Consider the following 27,364-nt stretch of genomic DNA (forward strand, 5'->3'; position numbering starts at 1 on the left):
AAATAAGTTTGTTTCCAAATTTAAAGGATCAAAATTGCATACATGTTGATAAAGAAAATGTGCAAATTTGCCGTCACTTTTTCAAAAAATATTAAGTTTGGCCCTCGACTCCGTCCCAGAGTTTCTTTTCGGCCCCGTGTGAGTTTGAGTTTGACACCCCTGCTGTAAAGCAACAACATTTATTAATGGTGAAATTTTGTAACAATTTGTTACTAACCAGTAAATGTGTTTAGTCCTCACGGGTTTCCACAGAAGGAAACATGGCATCTAATATGACGTCGCCCAGAGCTCAATGTATTTAAGAACAGATTTTTATGGTTATATGTTACAATACCGCCAATATTTTTCAACAACTGGGCCTCTTTTAATTCATTTACAACTACATTTTGATGTATATTTCCAGAGATTAATGGTAAAAAACTACACATTGTCACTTTACGTCTCTATAATAGACTTAATGACATAATTAATAAAGCAAATTTACTGCTGCGTTCTATCTCGAGTTCACACGGGAAGTTCTTGCAGAACAATTACTGCTAAATGATTTAGCAAACAGCATTTTACAGATCAGTTGATTCACAGGCATGAATAATCAGCAGGTTAACCAGTCAGCAAAATAACTCCATGTTACAGCTCTGAAATTCAGCTCTGAAATGCAGAGCGAATAAATAAACATGAATCTCAAGCTGAAATGTCTCTTACAGCTTCTGTAGTTGTGATCTCTCCCACAAATTATTCTTAAACACCCTGCAGAGTAAAAACTGAACAGAAGGAAAACAATTCCCCCTTCCTGACAGCAGCTTAAGCGAGTGCTCCACGGAGAGAGGGTGTCCAAACATTCTGACTCAGCAAGCACACAACAGAAAATTCACAACCCCCAAAACACATCCTGTTTTGTTTATATGTCATGGCTTCCCATTTGTTTTTTTTCTCTTCAACAAACACAAAGCTATCACTTCTGACTGTTTCGACAATGCACGGCTGTTTAGCACGATGCACTCAGAAACTATTCAAAGGCCTTGGCTTCACAGATTTTCTCCCTGTAGTGCAAACCTGGATTGTTTGAATTCTAATTCTGGGGACAGATGAGAAGCCAGTGAGGTAAACCGTGCTTAACAGATTAAAAGAAAAGTGAGCCGAATGAAGGAATGGAATAGGAAAAGGAGGTCTTTTGGGTGGCAGGGTGCATGAGAAAGAAAACATGGGAATATTGGTCGGAAGGATTGAAGAGGGAGATTGAGAGAACCAAGTGTTGCAGTCAGGATTAAATAAAAGAAAAGGATGGAAGGGATTGAAAATGGCACAAAAAGTGAATTACCACTGCCTCTCATCTTTCATCTGCAGGCTTAAGAGGCTTAATCTGCCTCCAGCGAGTCTGCGGGCCTGTTTATGTGTCTGTTTGCTCAGAATGCTGGTGTTGCTTCCTAATGAACCACCAGAGAGCAGCAGCCACAAGCATTTTTAACCTCCAGTGCAAGGTTCAGCTGTTTATGTTGTGTTTTATCTCAAATGTGCAACATTCAAAATCAGTGTCAGTAAAACAAATGCCTTGGATAACATTTAAATATAAAAAAATCCGTAAACCTAAGTATATAAATAAGAAATGCAGAAAAAAAGATGTGCATGTACTGTAAAGTAACCCAGTGGCCCTGATATCTTAACTCAGGCTCTCTCATACGTTTGTTGGCCTTCTTAAGCTCTCCAGCATCTGCTGACATCCTGTAAGAACTGCTGACAGCTTTATCTTGGCAGCTTCAGCATGAGTACAGACCTTCTGGAAACTGGTGTGCAGCATAATAGCTCCAACGACCAGGCCGATCAGATCTGCAATGCCAGCTGTGTTCCAGACAGTGTGTCAAACATAGATTAGTCTCAAATGTGTCAGCATAGCTGCCTTGTCGTTTCCTTTGTAGCAGAGTTTGACTGTAGGAAGCCAGTCGCCTCAACTTCGGACTTGGAGGTCCTGCAGCATTGAGCTCAAGGCAACATCTACCAACAATAAGTCAAATAGTTTCATCCCAGTGAGATTAAACGATGGCGAGAAAGGCATTTATATTGTAAAATTTGGTTGTGTTGTGAAATATGCGGGATACGCTTCGGAATTGACGAAACAAGTGCCAAACATCTATGATGTAAACAAATGTCTGCCATCCAAGTAGGTAGATCAGCTGTTCCAGACAGCAAAGCCAGCAGGGAAACAAATGGAGCTGATATAAACGCAAGCTTTCTGCAAAATGGCTCATAATCATTTGTGCCAGACCCCTGGGTGAGTGACGTTTGCTAAGGAGCATGGCACGTTACACACAAACACACATACATCTCACCTTGTCTGCTTTGGGTGTGAGGACGCCTTGTGTGGCGGCGTGCGAGGGCCCAGGGGACGGCGGCTGCAGCGGACTGGCCGAATCACCGTTCAGGAAAATTGCGGACACATTGGGAGGTGTGAGACAGGACAGCGGGGAGGAGAGGGGGAGGATGGGGCGTGAAGCTGGTGAGGAGAGGGGGGAGGGGCCTGGAGACACCATGGAGAGAGGACGACCCGATTGGCTTGGACAGCGTGATGGAGAGGAGCTCTGAGGGCGCAGGGGGGAGACGGCCACAGCGGGGCGCTCTGGACTTCCAGCAGGGGGACTGTGGACTGAAACAAACAAATCCATGTGTTGATTAGTTTATCTGAACATTTCACTGTTCAGAGCCAGCAGTCGACACTAGACGGGAACTTGATCAAATTAGTGTCTGAAAGAAAAGATCTATTGGTTAGAGCACGCATTTAAAAAAAAAAAACACTCCGTTTTCTTTAAAATCTTAAAACATTTAGCCACCAAGGAGACAAACATTTTCTTACAAAAAGAAACATTTTGTCAATTTACACAAAATCTGTTTTATTCTGTCAAACGACAGATCCAACTAGGCAAAGAACCAATCAGAGGCGCTCAAAAGTTGACACTAAATCTCCTCTGAAATGATGGAAATCCAAATATCTTGAGATGTAATTCTCAACTTTTAATCTGTACAGCTTCCCTTAAATAAACAAACACTCTCATAAATGTGCACACACGTACGTGCACACATGAAAAACACACCCACCTGCTCTGCTACACTGCAGCACTCAGACTAAATCCTTAAGGAGGTGAGCTGGTCATGCGATAAATCCACTAAATGCCAGAACTACGCTCATACTTTATTTTGTAATTGAAACCAGATGTGTGTGTGCGTGCATGTGTGTGTGTGTGTGTGTGTGTGTGTGTGTGTGTGTGTGTGTGTGTGTAAGACACAAAGCAACAAGAAAGCAAAACGGGAAAAGAGGAAAGAAGCAGGGAGAGAAGCTCTGTCATTACGCCTCCATAAAACAAAAAGCACAATGATGTCATTCGGTTGTGTATTTGTCAGAATGAGTGTGTGTGTGGGTGGGTGTGCACATGTCTGTATGTGTGTTATTCTTGGCACTTCTCTCTTAGTGCATACTCTCCAACCTCCCCAAAGAGACCTTCACCATTATGCTTCTCAGAGCAGCGAAAGGATACAAAGAGAGGGAAAGAAGAGGGGTACTGAGGAGATGAATAGATTCAGTGGAAAGCAGGGCTGATATGATCTTGTACAAGCGTGTGTGTGTGTGTGTGTAGCACAAATAGTAACACTGAATGATCAGAGCACAGTAACTTCTGTGTGTTAGCATGAACAAAGTAGCTTTGCAGCCATGCTAAATCATCCTGAGTGTTTCCTGTCAAAAATGATATAATCAGAATTAAAATGTGCAGTTTATGCTGTATTGTGCAGAGGTCCTCTGATTCTGAGTCTAAAGTGGATGGTAAGACCAACACAGCTGGATAAAGCTTCAAACCAAATTAATGGCGGAGCACATTTTTGCAGGCACAATGCAGGTTATGCTACTGTAAAACAAACAAGAAACTGGGGGTTAAAGGAGCTGCCTGCAGAACGGCACACGTTGTAGTCGGTACCTGAATTAATGACTGTTCAATATTGCATTATTCTGTAATCAGGGACTAAGGGGCTAAAATGCTGCAAGGTCCCAGAGGATCATGTTCTTTGGTCCTTAAAGCAAGTAGCTTGAGGACAGAAGGTACAGCAGCAAAGCACAATGTTGATAGTTTACCAAAAAGACACAATATATGTAGCTGGGGTCCGTAGCATGATGTCGTCAAAGAGAGGAGGAGGAGATTTTATAGTTCTCCCTCCCCCCTCTGGAAAGAAGTGAAAAAAAAAAAACACACCTCGTATCGCTCGTCACTCAAACAGCCTTGTAACGCTAATGGAGTAACGCTTTTGATTTGTTTCTGCTCAGACACACCAGATTTTAACTCCTGAATGATCTCTTCAGCATTCATCGGGTTCTGTAGGAGCTGCAAATCTCTAATATTAACCAAATCTGCAGAGTTCAAGCAGGGAAACATCTAAAACCGCCTGGAATCCGACACTCGCGATGCTAGCCAACCCCTGCTGACTGTTCAACAGGCTAAAACAAGACTTCAAAATAGCATATGGTTCAATGCTAACCACTTAGCTCCAACACACAAATGGTAAATCTATTTTCTTTCCCCTCCCTCCTCTTCCACAGTTAGTTTGGAGTTTACAGACCAACATTAATTTAATGCAGGTCGAGTTAGCATTTAAGCTAGGCTGGTGTGCTAAGCCCTCTGCTTCACCCTGTGGTGCATGCTGGAAACTAGGGTGCATTCTTGTTGACTGACAGCTCCCTCTTCTAGATACGCTACTGTATTGGTGTGTTGATGATTTGTTTTGCTGTAAGCAGGGTATCTGCAGGTTTAAGGGAGCCAAATTTAAGACTTTTTAAGACATTTTTTAAGGCCACTTTGACCAAATTTAAGCAACTTTTAAAAATGTAATTTAAGCTATAATTTCCAGCTATTGCCTGGAACCGGTGCTAACCATGTCACGAACGTGGGATTAGCCATCCAGTTACCATTAAACTTGCACTTCCCCATGGTGCAAGCTCCCACTAGCTTAACCAGCTAATGTGCTCATCTAAAAATAGCCCCCTTTCACAACCAACTGCATGTATACGGTTCCGCTTACGCCAACATCGTACACAAGAAATGCTGAACGCTAACTACAAATTCACAAAATGTTTATAGAAATAAAAGAATCTTGTTTATTGGGTCTTTGGTAATTTAAGACCTTTGGAAACTATTTAAGGATTATTTGTAATTTTTAAGGATTTTTAAGGCCTTAAATTTGGAAAAGCTAATTTAAGACTTTTTAAGGACCTGCGGCTACCCTGTGTAAGAGGCCAGTGAAGGGACTTCTAGTACTAGTACTTTACATCATAGACCAGTGTCAAATAGTCACATTTAAGCAGTTATCAAGTTACTTTAAACATTATAAATTACGTTCCACAGCTTTAAACTTGCAAACAAGAACTAAAGCATTAAAAACAATTAGCTTTTTACTTGACAGAATTGTAACTGTACATCATGTGGTTTACTGTCCTAATGTGTTTTTGTGCGTATCACAATTCATTTAGGTTATGATAATAATCAGATTACCTGATAAACTTGTTAAAACCAGAACAAACTAAAAACAGGTGAAGCTTTAATGAATCAGATGTGCATTAAAAAAACAGAGTAAAGGTGTTTCTATGTGCAGGCCTCTGCTTACCCAGCTGCATTGAGGTGCGCGCCTGGTTTACTGTATGCTGGCTGGAACGCAGGCAGTTCTTCAGCTGGGCGGAGGCAGTTTGTGGCGAGGAGGCGGGGCTGATGCTGTTTGCTGAGGTCACGAGTGGAGTGGAGGGACGGGACGAAGAGGGGCCAGGGGATCCTGGTGACGAAGGGTCTGAGATTTTGCCTCCTCCTCCAACTGGACTGGACAAACACGAGCCTCGAGTAGCGCTGAGCCCAAACGGTGCCCTTTGAAGGAAAGAAGTGTGGACATTGATTGGTTATTTATTTTACCAAAACACACACACACACACACAATTTTTTTTAAGCTGTGTCTTTGAGTCGTTAAAAGGAGACAACTATCCTCAGATGGAATTAAAACTCAGCTTGGTGCACTAAACGTGCACATGCATGTACCCCATTTAGCTTCCAGCAAGGCTGGGAGCCATGGACTTGTTAGGCCAAAAAAGAATGTTTTTACTCTACAATAGCAGAGCAGTAGATGCAAACACCACTATGAAGCTCTGTAAAAGTGAGTAATGTCAGAACTCTGATCTGGCTGGAGGATCGGCACGCCGTAGTGTCTCGCTGCATCATATATGCTGCTGCAGGCTGCTCATGTTTCTGTCTGCAGAGTGCTGAATGGCAGAACAGTGAACTGAACATTATCAACGCAGCGGTATTCACACTCGTATGGCTGCCTATTGACTTCCCGTCAGACACATACAGAGTTATGGCTTTCTCTGTGTGTGTGTGTGTGTGTGTGTGTGTGTTACTACCAAAAGACACAGCACAGTTATTCACAGGTTCCTTGATTTGAGGTTCTCTTGAAAATATTTTTATAGGTTTTAGGAATTTTCCTAATTTTAGAAAGAAACTATCATGAGATTAAAAAGAATGCGTTTATGTCGAAGTGGGAAAGACGGCCTGAAGTAGAATCATATTTCTGGATAACATCCCGGTTAACAATAATTCAAACACGTCCACAGATTACTTTACAGAACGCTATCAACCTGTCAGGCAAACAAATGTGAGTGTCAGTCTGAGTGTTTATGCGAGCGCACATCTTTGGCAGCCTCTCATTATCATATAGAGAAATTTTTGAGCTGCACTGCAGACAAAGGGGGGTGGGGGTGGGGGGGTGGGGGGTGGGGTGTAGTTAAAACGGGAGGGGGTTGAGGGAAAATGGGAGAGTATGCTTGCGTAAAAATAACAAATTGCCTCGCATTTGATTATATGCTCATCCTGCCTTCCTCTCTCTCCCTCCTGGAGATTGCATAAGAATGTGAAGCAGCCATTCATATCCACTAGAGAAGGAAACCTGCTGCTTCTGCAGCAGTTTCATCTAATTGTATAATTTCATCTTTCTATTGTTTTTGCTTCCGTCTTCCTCCACACCCTGTTGCTATGTAAATCAGTTGTCACAATTCTCAATTTTTGTTTCTCTTATCTTTTGATGCCTCGTGTTTTACTGCAGCCCTGTCCTTTTTTTCCCTTCACTACATGTAAGAACACTAACTAGGGTCATCTATTTTTCTGTACTTTAATCAGCGGTGAGCAAATTTACCTTTTTTTTTTAATTAAATAAAAAATATCCTACACTGTTTACACCAAATTTACATCACATTAATATTTTTTTGTTTCTGTTTGAGTTTGAGGGAATTCAGGGTACCACATTTTTGATTCCACTGCTGGATCCAAATGGGATTAAAGCAGCTTTCCCCTTTCAGAAATGATTTATGATTGGTCAGAAATCCGTAAAAGCGGTTATCTTATCATGTACTGTGATATAATGTAAGCAATACGTCTTTTTTTTTTGTTTTGCTACGCACGCCCCCTGCCCCGCAGAGCTCCGTGCAACAGAAAACTGAGCGCTGACCAGAACTAACCAATAGCGTTAGACTACCACTTACTTGCTTCAAATTTAAGTAATACCTCGGCTGATGCAGAGTTGATAAACTTGTCGGCTACAGAAGCACATTTATAAACAGAAACGTGAAGTCGCCATCTTAAAAAAACAGAGCAACAGACTTTTTGTGTGATATGCTTGTCAGCCACTAGATGGTGCCATCGGATAAGAGAAATACTCTGGAAAGAAGCTTTAAATGTACATGAATAAAGAGTGACATCATGTGGTCAAACGTGGGTACTGCAGTCCATGTATGAAAACAAACACTTCCGCTCTGAGCTACGGATGCCATTTACGGCTCAGAAGATTCTAGATGACGAGCAAAGACGGTTGATAAGTAGATAAAACATTTTACTTTAATACAGAGTTGTTGGTCACTAAAAAAGATAGCTTGAGATATTTTTAGAGCTGACCATTTTTTTCTAACACACTACTTAGCATTGTTAGCTCAATGTTAGCCTCTAGCCTTCTTTTCCCCACATATAGAGTAAAACAAAAAGGATGCTGTGGCTTCTTAGGCGTACATGAAACAACCTCTGGCCCGCTCATTTTACCGGCTAACATTCTATCCATAACCCTGCTGATCTTTGCTGGCTGGCCTCAAATTACATATGCTGGTGCAGCAGTATTCGCCTGCACAGACTTGGCAACCTGTGGGCTCAGATAGGACTGGCTGTGAAAGCAGGGAGTATGGAGGCAGGACATATTGTAAACAGAGGGTGCTTCCCAATGTCAAGGTGCCTGGCCTAGCAAGGCAATGCCATGGTAGGCCAGGCACCTTGCTTACCTGGCCTACCATGGTAAGCCAGGTATGCTTACCATGTGAGGTAAGTCTGTTCCATTTAACTGTTTTCTTTGACTCAAGGAAGGACAGTGTCCTTGTGCAAGGCGCACGTCGCGTGACACGTGAGGTAAAGTTATATGTATAAGTTTAAATATAAAAGCATGATGAGCCTTTTACTTTTTAAATTGTGTACAAATTGGTTAAATTAAATATGTAAGCGAGTTACTACCTGCTAGCCATCGAAGCTGCAACTACTAGCAACTAACCAACCATTGTATCTTAAAAAAACATTTTAGATATCAGCCCGATAACTACAATTAGTTGACTTACATTTAAACTAGAAATTTGCCCACAAAGTAGCTGCTGGCTCCTGATCCACCATCCTTTTGTAAACACTGCGATGTATTATGGAAAATTGTTGTCCAAGAGAAAGCAACAAGGCACCTCGTATCTTGCTCAGTTAGCTAAACGGCAGACAAACAAAGGACAGACGCCTTGGTGGCACATGAAAATTGGAACTGGTTGGAACACGCCTTGGCGGTTCCTGATGACGTATCTCCTAGGCAACCGGGACGGGACCAAGGGATCAAGGTGAGATTCCTTGACACTGAGAAACACCTAAAGACTACATCTCTCTTTGAAATTTAAGAACACCTGGCAACCCGCCAGCCAGCTGAGAAGGAAATCTGTTTCAATGTAACCTTCTATCCAACATGATTGATACATTAGTCTGTTTTTGATTATTTCACAGTAAAATTTCACATGTATTACTTATTGCACCTTGAACTAATAATATTTTAAAAATTGTAATCTGGATGCGATAATGAAAAGATATCAGCCCTTTAACCTCCGACCTCCTCTGACCTGGACACGGGAGTGACGTAGTTTCCTGGGAAGACACCAGAGGCGGCGGTTCTCAGTGACGTGCCTTTGAACCATCCATCCTGACACTTCTCTGTCACCCGGTACATCTCCCCTTTCCTGAGCTCCAGCTCATCGGCTTTCTGAGGCTTGTAGGCATATAGAGCCAGATATCTGTGTAACAAAACAGCAAAATAGTGAAAACAAACAAACAAACAACTGCATCACAAATTCTGGAAAAGAATCTTCACCCTGACTGTCAACCACAATAACCAGTCAACCCATCAGCAGTTGAGGCTGGCCTGAATGGTCTACAAACAGACCAGAATATATCATTGTTCTGTTGTAAAGCTGACAACATGCTGATCATTCTGCTTGTGTAAACATCTAAACGAACTCACATTCCTGTCAGTGGGAGACATTCTTATTATGTAGCACCAGACTGAATGAGAACGCAGAGTAAACAAGCCCTATATGTGCTACCTCTTAGTTACCATGGTAACAGATGTGGGGACTGTCTCCCGTCTCCCCATGGCAACAGGAATAGTTGCCAGGTCAAGATGAAAACGTCGGACCTCATCAGTGGGACAAAGGCATTCTGTGTTGTAAGTGTGTTTGTAGGTGTGTGTGTGTGTGTGTGTGTGTGTGTGTGTGTGTGTGTGTGTGTCTTACTGCTCGTCTGCTAAACTGCTTGAAGGGTGATATTATTAGGGCTGACAATGCTGCTGTATTTGAGTCACATCCTGCCAGAAGGATGGTGATTAATACTGAATACACACACGTATTTGATCATCAAAACTCGTGAGGACTTTCAGTGGTAAGAAAAAAAAAAAACAAAAAACAAAGTCTATTTCTCGCAGTGCAACACAAGGAGAGAAGATCAAGAGCATAATTACACCTTGAACCTCTTTTTTAAAAGCAGTTAATTGTGGTAGGTTTGCTGAGGTTGGTGCAGTAAATCACTTCTGATCGGGATGGGATTTTTATGCACATTCCTGGTAAAAATGTGAATTTGTGAGTGCTTTCAGGATGTTTTTCTACATCTTATTCACCCAATCTATGCAGAGTTAATGAAGACAAAAGAAAAAAAATATTTAGTTTTTACTGAGTTCTTTACACTATTTCCCCACAAATCTCAAGTGGTGCTCGCTGCAGAACCACAAAGGCGGAGCTGCACCAGAAGGTGGAGCTGCACCAGAGTCAGCCCCGCCCATTCCAGAATCAGCCCCGCCCATTCCATCAGAGTCAGTCCAATTCCTTCCAGTTGTCAGACTTGATAGCATTCTGGAATCAAAGAGGGTGTTATAGCTAAAAAATGCAAGATTGAGGACGGAGTTGAGAAGTTAATTGAGCAGTTTTTGTAAAGGTTCCATATAATTAAAAATCTAACTTTTGGAACTTTTAGTCATGTTATATTGTCATTTCCTCATAAGAAACACGCCAAAGCCATTTTTAGCCTCATTCATGCATTTTCCTCCCATCTCAGCTTCAATTTGGTCTCCTCCCCCGAAGCGGGTCTGGTCTTGGTTCTCAAATCTGGATATTCTGTGAATTTTCTGACAAATTATTTCTGAAATGACTTCTGCTGAGACACCGCCAATAAACCATACATCCCCATCTCAGAGACACACTTGGAGGCACAATTAGATGTAACGCCGCATGAGTTATAACAGATGTGCTGGTGTAGTGGTTGTGGAATCAGGTTGACATGCAGTTTTGCGCAGGTTCGCCTCCCATTAGTGTAAGTTTTAGGTAGTGTACAACCTCTTTTCTTCATTTCTAGCTACACTTGCCAGTACTATGTTTACAACAATTTACTGATATACCGTTTAACATATAATGATTAATGTGTTTTTTTATTTATTTATTCGTTTATTTAGCCAGTGTGAGTCCATTTGTGAGCAGAGTTTCAACTAAAATGCTGTTTAGGAACGATCAAATTCAAAGAACTTTTAGAGACATAAATATTTTGTTGAAAATAAACATTACAACTAAAATATAAACAAATTAAATGTTTCAGCTGGCTAAATAGATTGCTGACGACCCCACCGAGAATCGAACCAGCATCAGCTGAGGGGAAAGCAAAAGTTAATTCAGACAATCTCGCCACTAGACTACCAGAGCCCATTCGAAAGTCTGCTATGCTGTTATACACCACTTCTGTTAGACCGGCTGTAGGCAGATATTCGCTAAGAGAAAGCTTTTCATTTCGAGATATATTCAGTCTTTGCCATGTAGCAAGTTATATTTATCTTGTTTAATTGGAGCATAGAACATAGCATTAACGACTGTAAACTAGTAACAGCCGTAATTCATGTGGGTCAGGTCAGTTTGCGATAAAGTTGAAAACAAAAACGGAAGTCAGTGGGTAAGCTGAGTTTGCGTGAATGGGCGGGGCTGACTCTGGTGCAGCACCACCTTATGGTGCAGCTCCGCCTTTGTGGTTCTGCAGCGAGCACCCTCTCACAAATCTGGGCAAAATGTAATTTTCTTTTTCATAAAATAAAAATCTTTCAGACATATTTCCTTGTTCTAAATATTTAGGTTTGTAAGGTCGGCTATTTGAAACCAAAGCCTCACACAATTTTCTGAACTGTATTTTCCCTCTCTGAAGGCGCATTCCATCCTTGATCGGTGAAGGAGTAAATGTGGTTGCAAAGGTGGTGGAACATGGCCAATATCTCGGGGCACAAAAGAACAAATATGTCCAACGCTGTCAAGAGGGTGGTTTCTGAAATCCTGCATGAATCTCAGGCAGGGTTCACTCAGATGGTGAACAGAGTAGGCTGGTGGAAAGGAGGCTTCACAAAAAAATAAAAAAACATCACAGCTGGATAAGCTGACAGCGCTGAAGGGTACTCACATGTTGAGTGGTAGCTGCACCTTGGCATGGGCCAGCAGCTCAGAGGTTAGAGACGCCACTTTGGGAGGGAGAGGTACACCCACCGAGGAGGGGGAGGGACCCGGAGGAGATGCATCCTAAAGTCAAGAACAAAATGGTTTTTATTTAAAATAAAACAATACATAAAGAGGAAGTTAAAGGTGGAATATGGAACACGAACACCAAAGCCACATCAAGTGTGTGAAGGCTGTAGTTGCAACAATAAAACAAGGTTTCCAGCCGTCGGGATACCAGGTTCACTCCCGAGATGTGAAATTTTTTATTTGAGTCCATCTGTTGTAGGCTTCACCTAAACTCACTCTGGTTTTAGATCTTATATGGTCTCTCCTCTTCTGAGAAGGATAACGACACCTTCTAGGCTCAGAAGGAGCTGCTTGACTCACCGAGTCCGCTATTTTCCTCAGAACCAGCCTCTTTGTGCCGAGCAATCCGCAATGGTGCCCTCTATTGGCTGGTAGATGTAGACAAACCCAGTGCCGTTCCCATCAAAATACATATTTGATTTTTTTTATATTGGTGATTACAGGATCTTTTTTAAACTTTAACAAAATAGGAACAACAACAAAAATCCAATATCAACACAAGAATCTAGAATTTCTATTTAAATTCACACCTCCTTCAAGATATTTGCGTTTACAAGTTGAAGTAAACAAACTGTCGCCGACCAGAGATGTCCCTGACCTGCCAGAAAAGGTTTACGCCCCCTGCTGTCCTGGAGAAGCTGTTCACAACACTGACACCAACGGAGAAGTAAAAAGGAAAACGTCTTCATCAACGTTTCTTTTCATTTTATACCTTAAGTGCGAATGAAGGAAGCAAAATACTTGCTTTTTTTTAGCCAACCAGAGGCGAGATGTTTGCATATCATGAATATTAATGAGCAAGAGTAAGCCGTTTTCTGCCTCCCACTCCTCCAGCTAACTTCTACTTCCTGGAACAGGAGAGCCAGATTCTTTTCCACAGGCATTCATTTTGTGTGTGTGTGTGTGTGTGTGTGTGTGTGTGTGTGTGTGTGTGTGTGCACCTGAATACGTGCAGCAGCTCTGGGGTCAGAGGAGCTGATTAGAACTGGGTGGGAAATCTCCATGCTGTGTCTGTTGTTGAGCTGGGCAGCTCTCTGGCTAACAGACAGTGCGGAAAATGAATGTCGCTTCTTCGCATTTTTCTTTCCTTCGCCTCTTTTATGGCCGGAGCCATTTCCATTAGACGGGGAGGCACTGGGGGAGGGCCCAGGGGTGCAGGGGCCCAATGGAGCTGGTTCAGAGCTGGGACCTGGTGCATTAGCTGGCATCAGTTTGTCAATCTCCATCAACTGCTTCGCTGTTTCATTTAACTGAGGAACCAAGGGCAGGAAGGACAAGAGAAAGGAGATCAGATGTTAGATGTCAGAGCTGAGTGGTTCATGCACATCAACACACAAGTGAATTAGTGTGACCTTTTCTGGTTGGTTCTTGTTGGCAGCTGCTTAAACCTGCAAAATAACAATAATCACCTACAACAGCTGGCCTGTAGAAGCGTCGTGTTATTCCAAACCTTTCAAACACACAACGGTGAGCATCCACGTTGCTTGTATAATTTATTATACTGACACAATTCAGTAAAGTAGCAAATACACTACAGATTGTGCCCATAATCACACCTAAATACACACTGTAAAAGGCTAACACACACACACACACACACACACACACACACACACACACACACACACACACACACACACACACACACACACACACACATTTACAGAGTTGTCATATTTTGCACAGATAATTCAGCGCAATAAAAAAAAATCGTAAATTCCAAATAAGATTTAGCTACATTTCCCCACTGAAGAGCAATAGAGGGAATTTCTATGTGATGTTAGTTTCCCAAATTCATTTAGTTTTTTTTTTCATGAAGGGGGATCCTTGCATATACTGGTATCTAGGGCTGCACGATATTAGGAAAACCTGCGATATGCGATAACAGTGATTAATATTGCGATGACGATACACTTGTGATAAATAAAAACTTAATTCAGGAACAAAAATGATCAAAATTAAAGAAATAAAAAATGACTAAAAGTTCATCAAAACGAGAAAGTCAAAAGATGTGAGGAAAGGGAAAAAAAATGAACAAGAAAAGGTAATCAGTGGATCCTGGGAAATGCAGAATCAGCAGAAAGAGCAGAACAAAGCTAGCTCAGGTGTTTGCTAATCATCAAAATTAAGTGTCGGGGGCGGGCATCTAACCTATGAGAACCCACCCAATTGGCCAAATGGATGAAGAGCTCTATTTGATTTGTTAAAAAAACATCATGCTTCCGTTCGATTGACAGACTGCATTATGTGTAGCAAACATTTGAGCTGACCATTCATTGCGATATTTATCTGTTCTTTGCGATATGCACATTGCGCATGCTGATATCACGATAACGATATATTTGCGATATATTGTGCAGTCCTACTGGTATTGGTTTATATCTGAAATTAAAGCCCCAATTCCGCAACTTTTACACCTTAAATAATGCTTTTTTTGAAAAGTTCTGGTGGCATACTATCAATTAATATGTTTATTTTTGGAGCTGTGATAGTGTTATGGGCTCCCACGTCTGTTTATTGCATTGTACAGTTTTTGATCCGCCGTTTGCCACCGGAAGTACTGACTTTGTTTTGCGAATGGGTCTCACTCTCCAAAGCAGAGACTGTAGAAAAGTCCAACGTCAATGTAGATCTTGTGTCTGATTTTGTGAAAACGCTTGATAAATTATGTGTTTTAGTTGGGTAGCACCTTCCTTAGTAGAAATTAATGCACTGGGGGCGAATGGAGACCCATCAAAAATGGCGGCCTGCAACTACGGCAGCGCTAGTCCACAGGGCATCTACGTGTATATGTCTGTGGTAGACCCGCAGTTTAGAGACTTGGGCAATGGCAGATCCACCGAAGGAAGCTAGAAATCCCTCATCAGAGGAATCTAGGAAAAGACAAAGAGAGCGCTATAGAGCAAGAGCAAAGACCAGAGTTAATACTGGGCCAGTTTATCCTCGCTGGAGAGCTCTTCTCGAAAGAACGGCATGCACTACGGACTCTGACCTAGCCGTGCTGCTAATGGATAGGTAAGTAATAAATTATTTCACCGGGGTTAGGGTGTTTTGTCGAGCATAAAGTTGTTATAAAGTCCTGATAAAACTTTATTCAATGCATAAATAACGCAGAATGTGGTTGTTTGGGCACACAAGTTGGAAAAAAGCCAGTAAACACGCCTCTGATGCGCAACAGAGAGATTTGATTTTACAACAGTGACGTTACGCAGCAAGCCTGGAGAGGGCGACAGAGAGCATGTATCCACAAAGTTCAGCAATTTGTCTTTAAAAGTTAAACTACATCGAATATTGGTAAAAATGCTGATTTGAAAAAAATCATAGAAGATCATAATACATTTCCTCACACTTTGGAGGAAAAGAAAAACATTTTTTAGAGAAACAAATTTCCAGTTGTTCTCTATTGGCTAGTCTTCATTTAAAACCTTATCGTGGTGGAGGAGTTTGAGTGCCCTAATGATCCTAGGAGCTATGTTGTCTGGGGCACTTAGTGCCCCTGGTAGGGTCTCCCATGACAAATTGGTCTTAGGTGAAGGGTGAGACAAAGAACGGTTCGAAGGATCTTTCATGGCGGTTAAAACGAAGAGTCGGAGTACCCGGCCCGGAGGGTTACCGGGGTCCCACCCTGGAGCCAGGCCTGGGGTTGGGGCCCGTGAGCGAGCGCCTGGTGGCCGGGCTTTCGCCGATGGGGCCCGGCTGGGCCCAGCCCGAACCGGATACATGGGCTCGTCCAACTGTGGACCCACCACCCGCAGGAGGAACATGAAGGGTCCGGTGCAATGCGAATCGGGTGGCAGACCAAGGCGGGAGCCTTGGCGGTCCAATCCCCGGACAAGAAAACTAGTTTTTGGGACATGGAACGTCACCTCGCTGGCGGGGAAGGAGCCGGAGCTTGTGGCAGAGGTTGAGCGGTACCGGCTAGATATAGTCGGACTCACCTCGACACATTGCATTGGCTCTGGAACCCGAGACCTGGAGAGGGGTTGGACACTCTACTTTGCTGGAGTTGCTCCGGGTGAGAGGCGGAGGGCTGGGGTTGGCTTTTTGTTAGCCCCGAGACTCTCTGCCTGTGTGTTGGGGTTTACCCCGGGGGACAAGAGGGTAGCTTCCTTGCGCCTTCGGGTCGGGGAACGGGTCCTGACTGTTGTTTGTGCTTATGGGCCAAATATCAGTTCAGAGTACCCACCCTTTTTGGAGTCCCTGGGACGAGTGCTAGATAGTGCTCCATCAGGGGACTCCATTGTCCTGCTGGGGGACTTCAATGCTCACGTGGGCAATGACAGCTTGACCTGGAGGGGTGTGATTGGGAGGAACGGCCCACCTAATCTGAACTCGAGCGGTGTTTTGTTATTGGACTTCTGTGCAAGCCGCAGCTTGGCCATAACGAACACAATGTTCGAACATAAGGATGCCCACCGGTACACTTGGTACCAGGGCAGCCTAGGTCACAGGTCGATGATAGATTTTGTAGTCGTATCATCTGGCCTGCGGCCGTATGTTTTGGACACCCGAGTGAAGAGAGGGGCGGAGCTGTCAACTGATCACCACCTGGTGGTGAGTTGGATCAGATGGCAAGGGAACATGCCGCATAGACCTGGCAGACCCAAACGCATAGTGAGGGTCTGCTGGGAACGCCTGGCAGAAGAACCTGTCAAGACGGTCTTCAACTCCCACCTCCGGCAGAGCTTTGACCACGTCCCGAGAGCAGTGGGGGACATTGAGTCCGAGTGGGCCTTGTTCCACTCTGCGATTGTCGAGGCGGCTGTTGCTAGCTGTGGTCGTAAGGTGGCCGGTGCCAGTCGTGGTGGCAACCCCCGTACCCGCTGGTGGACACCAGAGGTTCGGGGAGCCGTCAGGCTGAAGAAGGAGGCCTACAGGGTGTGGCTGGTCTGTGGGTCTCCGGAGGCAGCAGACAGGTACCGGATAGCCAAGCGGGGTGCAGCAGTGGCAGTTGCTGAGGCAAAATCTCGGGCGTGGGAGGAGTTTGGTGAGGCCATGGAGAAAGACTATCGATCGGCTCCAAAGAGGCTCTGGCAAACTGTCCGGCGCCTCAGGAGAGGAAGGCAGCAACTCGCTCACACTGTTTACAGTGGGGATGGGGAGCTGCTGACGTCAACTGAGGCTATAGTCGGACGGTGGAAGGAATACTTTGAGGAGCTCCTCAATCCCACCAATGCGCATTCCGAGGAGGAACCAGAGCTGGGAGGCCTGGGGATGGACTGTCCGATCTCGGGGGCAGAAGTTGCTGAGGTAGTCAAACAACTACACAGCGGCGGAGCCCCGGGGGCGGATGAGGTTCGTCCTGGGTATCTCAAGGCTATGGATGTTGTAGGGCTGTCATGGTTGACACGTCTCTACAACATTGCGTGGTCATCGAGGGCAGTTCCTAGGGAGTGGCAGACCGGGGTGGTGGTCCCCATCTTTAAGAAGGGTGACCTGAGGGTGTGTTCCAACTATAGGGGGATCACACTCCTCAGCCTCCCTGGAAAGGTCTACGCCAAGGTACTGGAGAGGAGGGTCCGATCGATAGTTGAATCTCAGATAGAGGAGGAGCAATGTGGTTTTCGTCCTGGCCATGGAACTGTGGACCAGCTCTATACCCTTGCAAGGGTGATGGAGGGGGCATGGGAGTTTGCCCAACCAATCCACATGTGCTTTGTGGATTTGGAGAAGGCTTATGACCGTGTCCCCAGGGGCACCCTGTGGGGGACGCTCCAGGAGTATGGGGTGGGTGGCTTTCTGTTAAGGGCCATTCAGTCCCTTTACCAGAGGAGCGTGAGTTTGGTCCGCATAGCCGGTAGTAAGTCGGACCTGTTCCCAGTGAGGGTTGGACTCCGCTAGGGCTGCCCTTTGTCACCGGTTCTGTTCATCACTTTTATGGACAGAATTTCTAGACGCAGCCGTGGTGTGGAGTGTGTCGAGTTTGGTGGCAGGAGAATCTCGTCTCTGCTTTTTGCGGATGATGTGGTCCTCCTAGCTTCATCCAGCTCTGACCTTCAGCTCTTGCTGGGTAGGTTCGCGGCCGAATGTGAAGCGGCTGGGATGAGGATCAGCACCTCCAAATCTGAGACCATGGTTCTCGACCGGAAAAGGGTGGCTTGCCACCTCCGGGTCGGGGGAGAGGTCCTGCCTCAAGTGGAGGAGTTTAAGTATCTTGGGGTCTTGTTCACGAGTGAGGGTAGGAGGGATCGGGAGATCGACAGGCGGATTGGTTCGGCGTCTGCAGTGATGCGGACGCTGAGCCGATCTGTCGTGGGGAAGAGGGAGCTGAGCCAGAAAGCCAGGCTCTCGATTTACCGGTCGATCTACGTCCCAATCCTCACCTATGGTCATGAGCTTTGGGTAATGACCGAAAGAACGAGATCGCGGATACAAGCGGCCGAAATGAGTTTCCTCCGTAGGGTGGCCGGGCTCAGCCTTAGAGATAGGGTGAGGAGCTCGGACATTCGGGAGGGACTTGGAGTAGAACCGCTGCTCCTCCGGATCGAAAGGAGCCAGTTGAGGTGGTTTGGGCATCTGGTCAGGATGCCTCCTGGACGCCTCCCCGGGGAGGTGTTTCGGGCATGTCCTGCCGGCAGAAGGCCCCCGGGCCGACCCAGGACACGTTGGAGAGGTTACATCTCCAATCTGGTCCGGGAACGCCTTGGTCCTGCCGGAGGAGCTGGTGGACAAGGCCGGGGAGAGGACGGCCTGGAGCTCCCTAATTGGGATGCTGCCCCCGCGACCCGGACCCGGATAAGCGGAGGAAGACGAAGACGAAGAAGATATCAAGTTTTGAGTCATCTGACAGACGGGCAAGTTTGTATACAGTATGTAAAGCAGAAAGAAGAAGCAAATAATCTGAGTGTGCCAAGTTATTTAATTCAAGCAAGCAATGACGTTTTGTAAGTCATGTTTTCCGAGTGTACGGTTGAATTATTTAGCCAGCAAGTCATTTAGACCTTGTTAATTCTTCCTATGTTTACTGTGATGCTAATAGTAAATTATAGGCTATTTATTTCTGTTTAATAAGAGAAACGGTTACATGAATTATACAAGCTGAAAAATCAATTAGGACTATTACACCTTTCTAAGTAAAAGTATGGCTATCTGCTGTTTGAGCTGGACAGTAAAATGGTTGTAAGATATCAAAATGCAGTAACATTATTACAAATGTGCAAATAAATCACCTTTTTAAATGCATTTGGGTTACAATAGTGTAGTCCCTCGAAACTCCCGCAGCTACTTAATTTTCTTGTTCTTAACACCTGTTTAGGATGGACTGAGAGAAGCATGAGGGATTTCTGTCATGTAAAAAGGTATTTTATTTATTTGCTGATTGCTTTTTTCATAATATATAGTAATGAGAAAACAATGATCAATGGTTGCATTTTTTATCTAAAATGTTTAAAATAAAATCTAAATATCAGCTTTAACCCATTGACTGTAGATATAATGGAAGGAGCCAGTCCTTAGTGGACGAGGGAAAAACTGCAATGTTTGCCACTTCCACATTGGCTTCACTTTTGGTAGGCAGCCTTCCACCAGCTGTGTGAGTGGTGCAGAACATGATTAACGCTTGTCACCCGCAAATTCAGTGGTACAACCATTTCCACTAGGTGTGTTTCATACGTGAATCAGCAAAGAATGCGTTTCACGAAGCTGGTCCCGCAAGGTCACAAAATCACAGGGGAATTGCAAGTTCACATGGGATTTTGCCAGTTCACGCAATAACAAGTAAGGGGAAAGATGGAGGCATAAAAGCAAACTTAGCCATGGAGGTTTCACGGGTGATGACGTATAAGCAAGAGGAAATCTGCATGTGTCTTTTATTTTGAAAGTTGCCAGCTTTGCACTGCTCCCACTGTCTGGCACAATCTAAATATTTGATTTTGATGCATTCTGGAACTGCAGCTTGTAACCAAATAGACTTGAGATGTAAATTTAGCAAAGTGACATGACACTATGTCTGGGAGATGAATATATATATATATTGCAATGGGGGCTAATTGCTGCGTATTATGCTTTGTGGAAGTTACGTGACAAATACACATCTGGCTGAATGCTGGGGTAAGAGAATAAAAAAACACTCATTTAAAAAAAAACATTTTTTGCAAATATCACACCCATATTACAGAAAATGAAGCTTTTATTGTATTAATATTAAATCCTACAGTTAATCTTCATGTCCTTCTAAGCAAATAAAAATACACAACAAATATATTGATTTGTAAAAGTATCTGCTAACAGACACTCTGGGAATCAGCAACCCATCAAATTTACATTATAATCATCTCTGCTTAGTAAAACCACGAAGATCGGAAAAATCCCAGGAGAGAAAGTCAAGAATTTATTTCTGCTTTCTGTTAATATCTTTCTGTGTGTGTGTGTGTGTGTGTGTGTGTGTGTGTGAGGGCTGCCTTGTCTGGGTTCAGTGTTGGTGATGTTGCATTTCCATATTAATATATATGCTAATTAAAGCCAAATCATATGCTAATGAGAGTTATGGATTGATGCTGCAGATAATATAACTCAGTTAAAACTCTCAAGAGGCTGACAAGGAGATGTACACACACACACACACACACACACACACACACACACACACACACACACACACACACACACACACACACACACACACACACACACACACACACACACACACACACACACACACACACACACACACACACACACACACACACACACACACACACACACACACACACACACACACACACACACACACACCATCTTACTGAGTCAACCTACTCACATGCATTTTGTTTGGGTTCATGAATAAAACCAGTAGATTTAATGACACACATTTAAACACACAAATGCACACTAATCACTGCTGTTTCTGTTGCTCTACGTGCACCTGATCATGCTGCACAGGGCTACCTGCGTTTGTGAGTGATTTCTTCACTTGGTGCTTCCTGCTGAATAAATTATTCAAAGTAATCTTTTACTGTGATGAACAAACTGTACTTTTTGGGAGGGAAAACTGTGACATGAGCTGATGTCTGGGCTGTGAAAAGGGTAAATCATACTTATTCATGAACACAGACCACATATACAAGCAGTGCAGCTGAAGGTAACCAAGACAGATAATTGCCTATATGCTGTATAACATAAATAATGTATAGCATGGCATTTTTATGGCAAATAGAGACAATTTACCATCAGATATTCCAAATCTCACCTATTTCTTCACAGCATGCTGTGCTTTATTTTAGCTGACGATGTCCACGTAAAAAAATGTCCCAAAGCAAACTTCCAGTCAGTGTGAATCAAACTCAGACCTTCTCAAAAGCCAAAGACGCTGAACACAAACCCACCTACACGGACCTCCCTGTGTTTCAGCCCTCCTAAACTTATACAGCATGATGCCAACCCACTCATTACGCCCACCTAAGTTAAGATCAAACACAGATGTGCAGGACACCCAGAAACCAAGTTCTCACTCAATAAATCCACCTACTGCACTAACGTAAAGTTAAGTAGCCTGCAGATGTAATTTAATTAATCACTGCCATCTCATGTTTCACGGTTAGTCAAGGTAAAGAGGAGACACGCTATTCCAAAAACGTCTTCGTGAGGATTGTGAAAATAAAAGCATGCTTTTAGCATGTCGTGCATCCTTTGGGGGAAATTAGACCTGCACCTTATGGAGCTCTGCAGCTGTTTGAGGCTTTTCGTGTTTCAAAAAGCATGACACCGACTAAGATGCTCAGAGGGAGTGTGTCACAGCATTCTCAAAGCAGGAGCTGAGATATGGGTCATCAGAAAATTCAATAAGCTGGTGGTGATAGGTAATTTTAGATTTATCCCATATTACCTTAAAGGACGACATACACAGAGAGAGAGATTATTTGTAATGTCCATGAATCGTCATGCAGAGCTGGGCGCAGAAACCCCTCCATGGAGCTAACCAGCCCCCCTCTGTTCCTGGGGAAAGCCTTCAGGTCACCAGCTCTGCATCCCCGGCATCTCCACCAAAATGTTAAGTAATTACACGTGGGGTAATATTTAATCTCCATAACCCTGGAACCTGAAATAACACACATGACAATAAGGGAGACATTTTACCCTGAGTCCCCAAAATAAAGAGAGTTAACGCAGGGAAAAAACCTCCTCCGAGGCTTTTCCCCCGTCACTCCCAAGTCTCCTCAGTTTCCCAGGGGCTTTATTCAGCAAAAGGATGGGGGAGAAGGCGGGGCCTTCTCAGGTTACAGAGGTACCGTTTTTAGTTGGAAACCCACAATCAACATCCTTGCTCAACCTTTCATGAACAGCAACAGTTGGCAGAAACAGAGATTCATGAAGTGTTAATAACACAAAATGGGCATCTTTTAGGCCTCAAAAAGGTACAGTTATAAAAATACCCAACAGGTGGGGTAAATGCAACACGAACTAGTGAAACCGGGTGTAGAAATATGAATAAACAGTAAGGATGTCCAGATCCGATCACTTCATCAGAAATTGGTCCTGATCACGTGGTTTTAGACTCGATCGGAATACGACATTAACTCCAGATTCGAACTCGGATACAGTGTTCAAATTACAGGGCAGCTAAGGGGAACCCAGTTCTCCTGAAAGGGTGACAGGCTCGCCTAGAAGCCCTCAACTTCCACACCCAGAGGGAGCCTGAAACTGTTTCTACCTGTAATACATTATTTATATGGACTCTCAGCGTACCAGGGATTCTTTTGAGCAGAGAGGCAGAGAACGGCAGAGCGCTGATTGTTGATGCGCTCCTCAGGAAGCTGCATTCTGCGCACGGCCACAGTACAACCAAAAAAATATAATTAACACACGATCGGTAATGTCTGCTCATATTCTCTGGTACTCTCTGTCTTTCATTCGTGCCTGATGCGATCCGCTACAGTGGAGCTCATCACCCGTGCTCCGGTGAGTTCACTTCACGGGCGCAGCCGCACAGCGCACACTTGTTTTGATGTGCTCAGTTAAAAAGTAGCTCATGAGGTGAAAAAGGAGAAAGCCAGGCTGCCGTTTTTCTGGAGGATTTGGAGGAGATGAAGGAAGACCAGAAACAGACAGGACAGGAAAATAGTCAAACAAAAAAAGAGACAAGTGCTGGAAAACGAAAAGGTAGATTTATCCCACAGCATGTTTTACATCTATAAAGCAATAATTTATATTTTTGAGATCACCTTCAAAACTCTGTCCCACACCCAGGGCTGTTTCAAGGCATTTTGGGGGCCAAGGCAAAATAGACCCCTGCCAAATGTTTTAAGTTGAAGTGCTTTTTGTTTTTATATTAGACTTTTTTTATATTTGCTATTCCACTAAAGTCCAAAAGTGAAGAAATTATATTATTCATTACTTGATTGTTCAAGCTACCTCACAGAAGTGCTCTCTTCGTTTGTTAACAGAGTTGTTAAAGGTTAAAATTATAACTTAATTTTAACCTTGCTCCTGGATCTGTTTCTTCGGCTTTTTTATGTATCGGAAGTATCGAGTCGGGACTCGGTATCAGCAGATTCTCAAAATCCAATGACTCGGACTCGAGGGCAAAAAAACTGGATCAGGACATCCCTGATAAATAGTGAGTTCAAAACGTGGTTCTTCAGGATGCGGTTGGTGTTTAGTGCATTGTATTTTCATATTCATTTCTCGTCCTTGATTTTTTAGTGAAAAGGATAAACAGCATTTACGGTTTCCACCTCCCGCAGCTGTAAATCTCTGCGAACTGCTGCAAGATCTCCTCACTCTGCTCATAAACCCTCTATTATACCTCCTCACTATTCTGAGATGGATACACTTCTGCACACTGACTCCAAATTGCTGTTCACCTCACTAACTTCCCATGTCATTTTGCCAAGACTGTAAAATATCAACAGGAGTATTAAAATTGTACTCTGTACACACACAGAAACACACACACACGCACACAATCATCCAGATCAGCAGAGGGTTCCAGCTGGGCTCCCTCATTAGCTTCGTACAGCTAATACACACATACACAGACTCCTGCCCCCCTGCTGTGTCAAAGTGATGGAGAGGTTTAAATTATTGATACATCTCCATCTAATGGGATCCCCTGTGTGTCTGTGTGTTTGTCCCGATCCTCGTGGAGTCTACGGCTTAATCATGACGCCCACTAAGAGAGTGGTTTGGTCAACCAGCTAATGTCAGGGATTCGTGATTGGGTGGCCTAGATTCCAAGTCTGAGTAGGCTGTGGGCTTAGACAGATTGAGAAAATGAGTGTGGTGAGTGCACTGTGAGATTAAAGGCTCTCAAAAAGAGAATTAGGGCTTAATTTGCATCTGTATATTAAAATGAACGTATGTGTTTTATTGGAACAAATGAAAATATGCCACATTTATAACAAATGGATAAAACATTACTGAATATCTCCTAATTTTGCAAATAAATCTCACTTTCTCAGCCTTCCTTGAGCTTCTTGACTTGGATGATCATGTGAAGTTCTAATGTACAGTTTTACAGCCAAAACCCCAAATAGAGGGAGATGTTTTGATTCCATTAAACTTAAGGATTTGAACATGCTGACGATCTGCCAAAGAAATCACAGAACTGTCTGTAAGAAAAGATTAAAAAACATAGTTTCTGTTTCCACCAGGACTGTTTTAAATGTGACACACTGAGCCTGATCACACTTTTGTTTGTGTACAAGTTTGTGTTTATTTGATTATATCTAGCTTTATTCTGCCATCATGACTTACCTATGACCCTATGGTAATTACGTTAGCATCATTAGCGCTTAGCATATTGTTAGCATATTGCAGCTAATGCTACATCTACTTATAGTTGTTGGCACCAGATCTCGGGGGCCTGCGCCTGTCGATGATGTCACCCTACAGCCATGTCCCTCAAACAAAGTACATTGCACCTGATTTTTTACCCAGCTAAGCACTAAAATCTGGATCAGACTACCAACAAAAATTTGTTTAATTAACATGCAAGAGTTTAACTTTTCTGTTTACTTTATTTCACGTTGTATATTTTCTGTTTGTTTAGTAATTACGCCTCATTTCATATAATTCCCCAAAATACATTTTTTCAAGTTGGTAAATTAATTTATGTAGATTTTGTTTATGGTGTTCAGTCTGGGATCATTCATTGGACCAAATATCAGTTGCAAAAGTAATGATGCATTTCTTTGTAAATTCATCCATGGTTCCTATGAAATCCAGCAAATCTACTATCCCAAGCAGATCTGGCTACCCGGGCACATAGTGCCAGAGCTTTCCTCTCCACAGAATTGGACTTACAAGGCATTCATTTACATTAGAGACCAGTGCAAATGTGATGAAAAAAAAAACACAAGTGACCTTGGTCTTTAAAGAACAAAGGTGACAGATCATCTGCTGCTGTGGCCCCCAGACTCTGGAACTCTCTCCCTCTGAGCCTGAGATCAGTGGACTCAGGCCCTGTCCACACGTAGCCGGGGATCTGCCAAAACGTAGATATTTTTCTACGTTTAGGCCTGTCATCCACACGAAAACGGATCTTTTGAAAAACTCCGGCCAAAGTGAAGATCTGCGTTTTCTCCGTTTTGGGTGTTTGTGTGCGGACAGACAAAACCGGAGTTTTAAGGTCCGCAAAGTCACTTTCCGCGACAAAAAAATGCTGACATCACGTGTGCGACCGGTGTTTACACTAGCCGACATCATGGATGCCCTCAGAGCTGCGCTCGCTTTATCAATTGTCCAAGCACTTTTTGCTTGTTTGTTTCTGCAAGCGGAATTACTGCTCCTTGCGGAAGACCACAGACGAAGGACGAGGTTAAGAACGGGGGAAGTACTGCCGCCTACAGGTCTGGCATGTCCTTAACAACGTATTTATCCGGGTATGTGTGGACAGTTTTTTTTTTAAACGAGGTGGTGTGGATGCAAGTTTCTGGAGGGGCGGATATTCGTTTTTTAAAAAACCCGGCTACGTGTGGACTAGGCCTCAGTGGTCTCCTTCAAAAAGCAGCTGAAAACTCACCTGTTCAGGCTTTTGCGTGACCTTCATCACCACCCTCTCCTTATTCTGCTCTCCCCACCTATTCTACACTCCCCAGGATTCACTGATTTAATCACAATTGTCTATTTTTGCAAATTTTAAACATGTTTTTGATCTTTTTTTTTAAATCTTTTTTATATTTAATTCTTTTTTGTTTTTGTGAAACGCCTCCTGATTTTTATCTTGAGGCGCTATAGAAAAGATTGTTTTCTTTCTTTCTTTCTTTCCTCTTTCTGTCATGTTCCTGTGTAAAGATCAACATAAACTAGGCGGATTTCCATTTCACCTAAAACACTGGGATGACCTTGTCAAAAACTTATGGAGTCAAAGGAACTAAAAACCCTTTTCACTTTGAGTTTCCTTTCAGTTCCGAAGGTTTTATTACGTCTCTTTGACAGAGCCACGAGGGAATCGGAAAGCTCCCATTACTGTTTTAATGGGAGGAGAAAAGAAGAAAACACATTTCTCTTTTTAAAAAAAAGTCTCTTTTAATACCGCTTAAGAGCATTAAATAAGATCCAGCCAAAAGCGTGCATAATATTTCTTCAGCTGCACATGGATTTAAAATATATTTCACTCTTGACAAGCGTGGCGTGACGAGAGAAGGTGAAATATGTTGGGTGTTACAAATTTTGTATCCTTTTACCACGAAGACATCCTTTAGGAAAAGCTTCATTACAGCTAAATGTCAAACAGCATCGCTAATATCGTTCACTTTCCTTGAACAAATTGTGTTTGGTTGAATCTGGACAACTTTTCAGTTTTAGATGCCACTGTATCCAATTTTAATGGGAAACATCAGGTATAAAATATAATTTAACACACATGAATTAGGGATGTCCCGTTCCAATATTGATATCGAAAGTAATTCGATATTGGCCCCAAAACACTATCAGATTATATCGGACGGCATCAAAAATCTTCGATATAAGCACTCCGTTGAGGTTCACATTTTTGCAACCACTGGTTGAAAACAATAGTCATTTTTTCATACTTACTGTTATTGGCTCTTGTTCTCTGATTGAGTAATGTCACTTGATCAAGCCTTTCATACATTCCACACTACGAAATATGTAAAAGTATGTATGATTTGTGCTGATATCGCATCGGATTGATATTGGTATCGGTCAATACTGAAGGCTGCGATATTGGTATCGTATCAGAAGTGAAAAAGTTGTTTCAGGACATCCCTAATATGAACACACCGT

The 27,364-nt window shown here is 43.3% G+C and overlaps 1 protein-coding gene across 1 annotated transcript in view; it reads right to left on the reverse strand.

The window, feature by feature from the left end:
• The window catches only part of LOC107390142 (E3 ubiquitin-protein ligase SH3RF3), a 124,604-nt gene that overhangs the window by 6,217 nt on the left and 91,023 nt on the right, over positions 1-27,364 (reverse strand). The window contains exons 4-8 of the mRNA XM_015966697.3: positions 13,120-13,428; positions 12,057-12,172; positions 9,197-9,367; positions 5,638-5,888; positions 2,325-2,638 (exon numbers count right to left, since the gene is read on the reverse strand). Of these exons, the coding sequence (XP_015822183.1) occupies positions 2,325-2,638; positions 5,638-5,888; positions 9,197-9,367; positions 12,057-12,172; positions 13,120-13,428 (1,161 nt within the window). The remainder of the gene's footprint in view (positions 1-2,324; positions 2,639-5,637; positions 5,889-9,196; positions 9,368-12,056; positions 12,173-13,119; positions 13,429-27,364) is intronic.

The sequence above is a fragment of the Nothobranchius furzeri genome, chromosome 14 (assembly GCF_043380555.1).
Source record: "Nothobranchius furzeri strain GRZ-AD chromosome 14, NfurGRZ-RIMD1, whole genome shotgun sequence".
Lineage (NCBI taxonomy): Eukaryota > Metazoa > Chordata > Actinopteri > Cyprinodontiformes > Nothobranchiidae > Nothobranchius > Nothobranchius furzeri.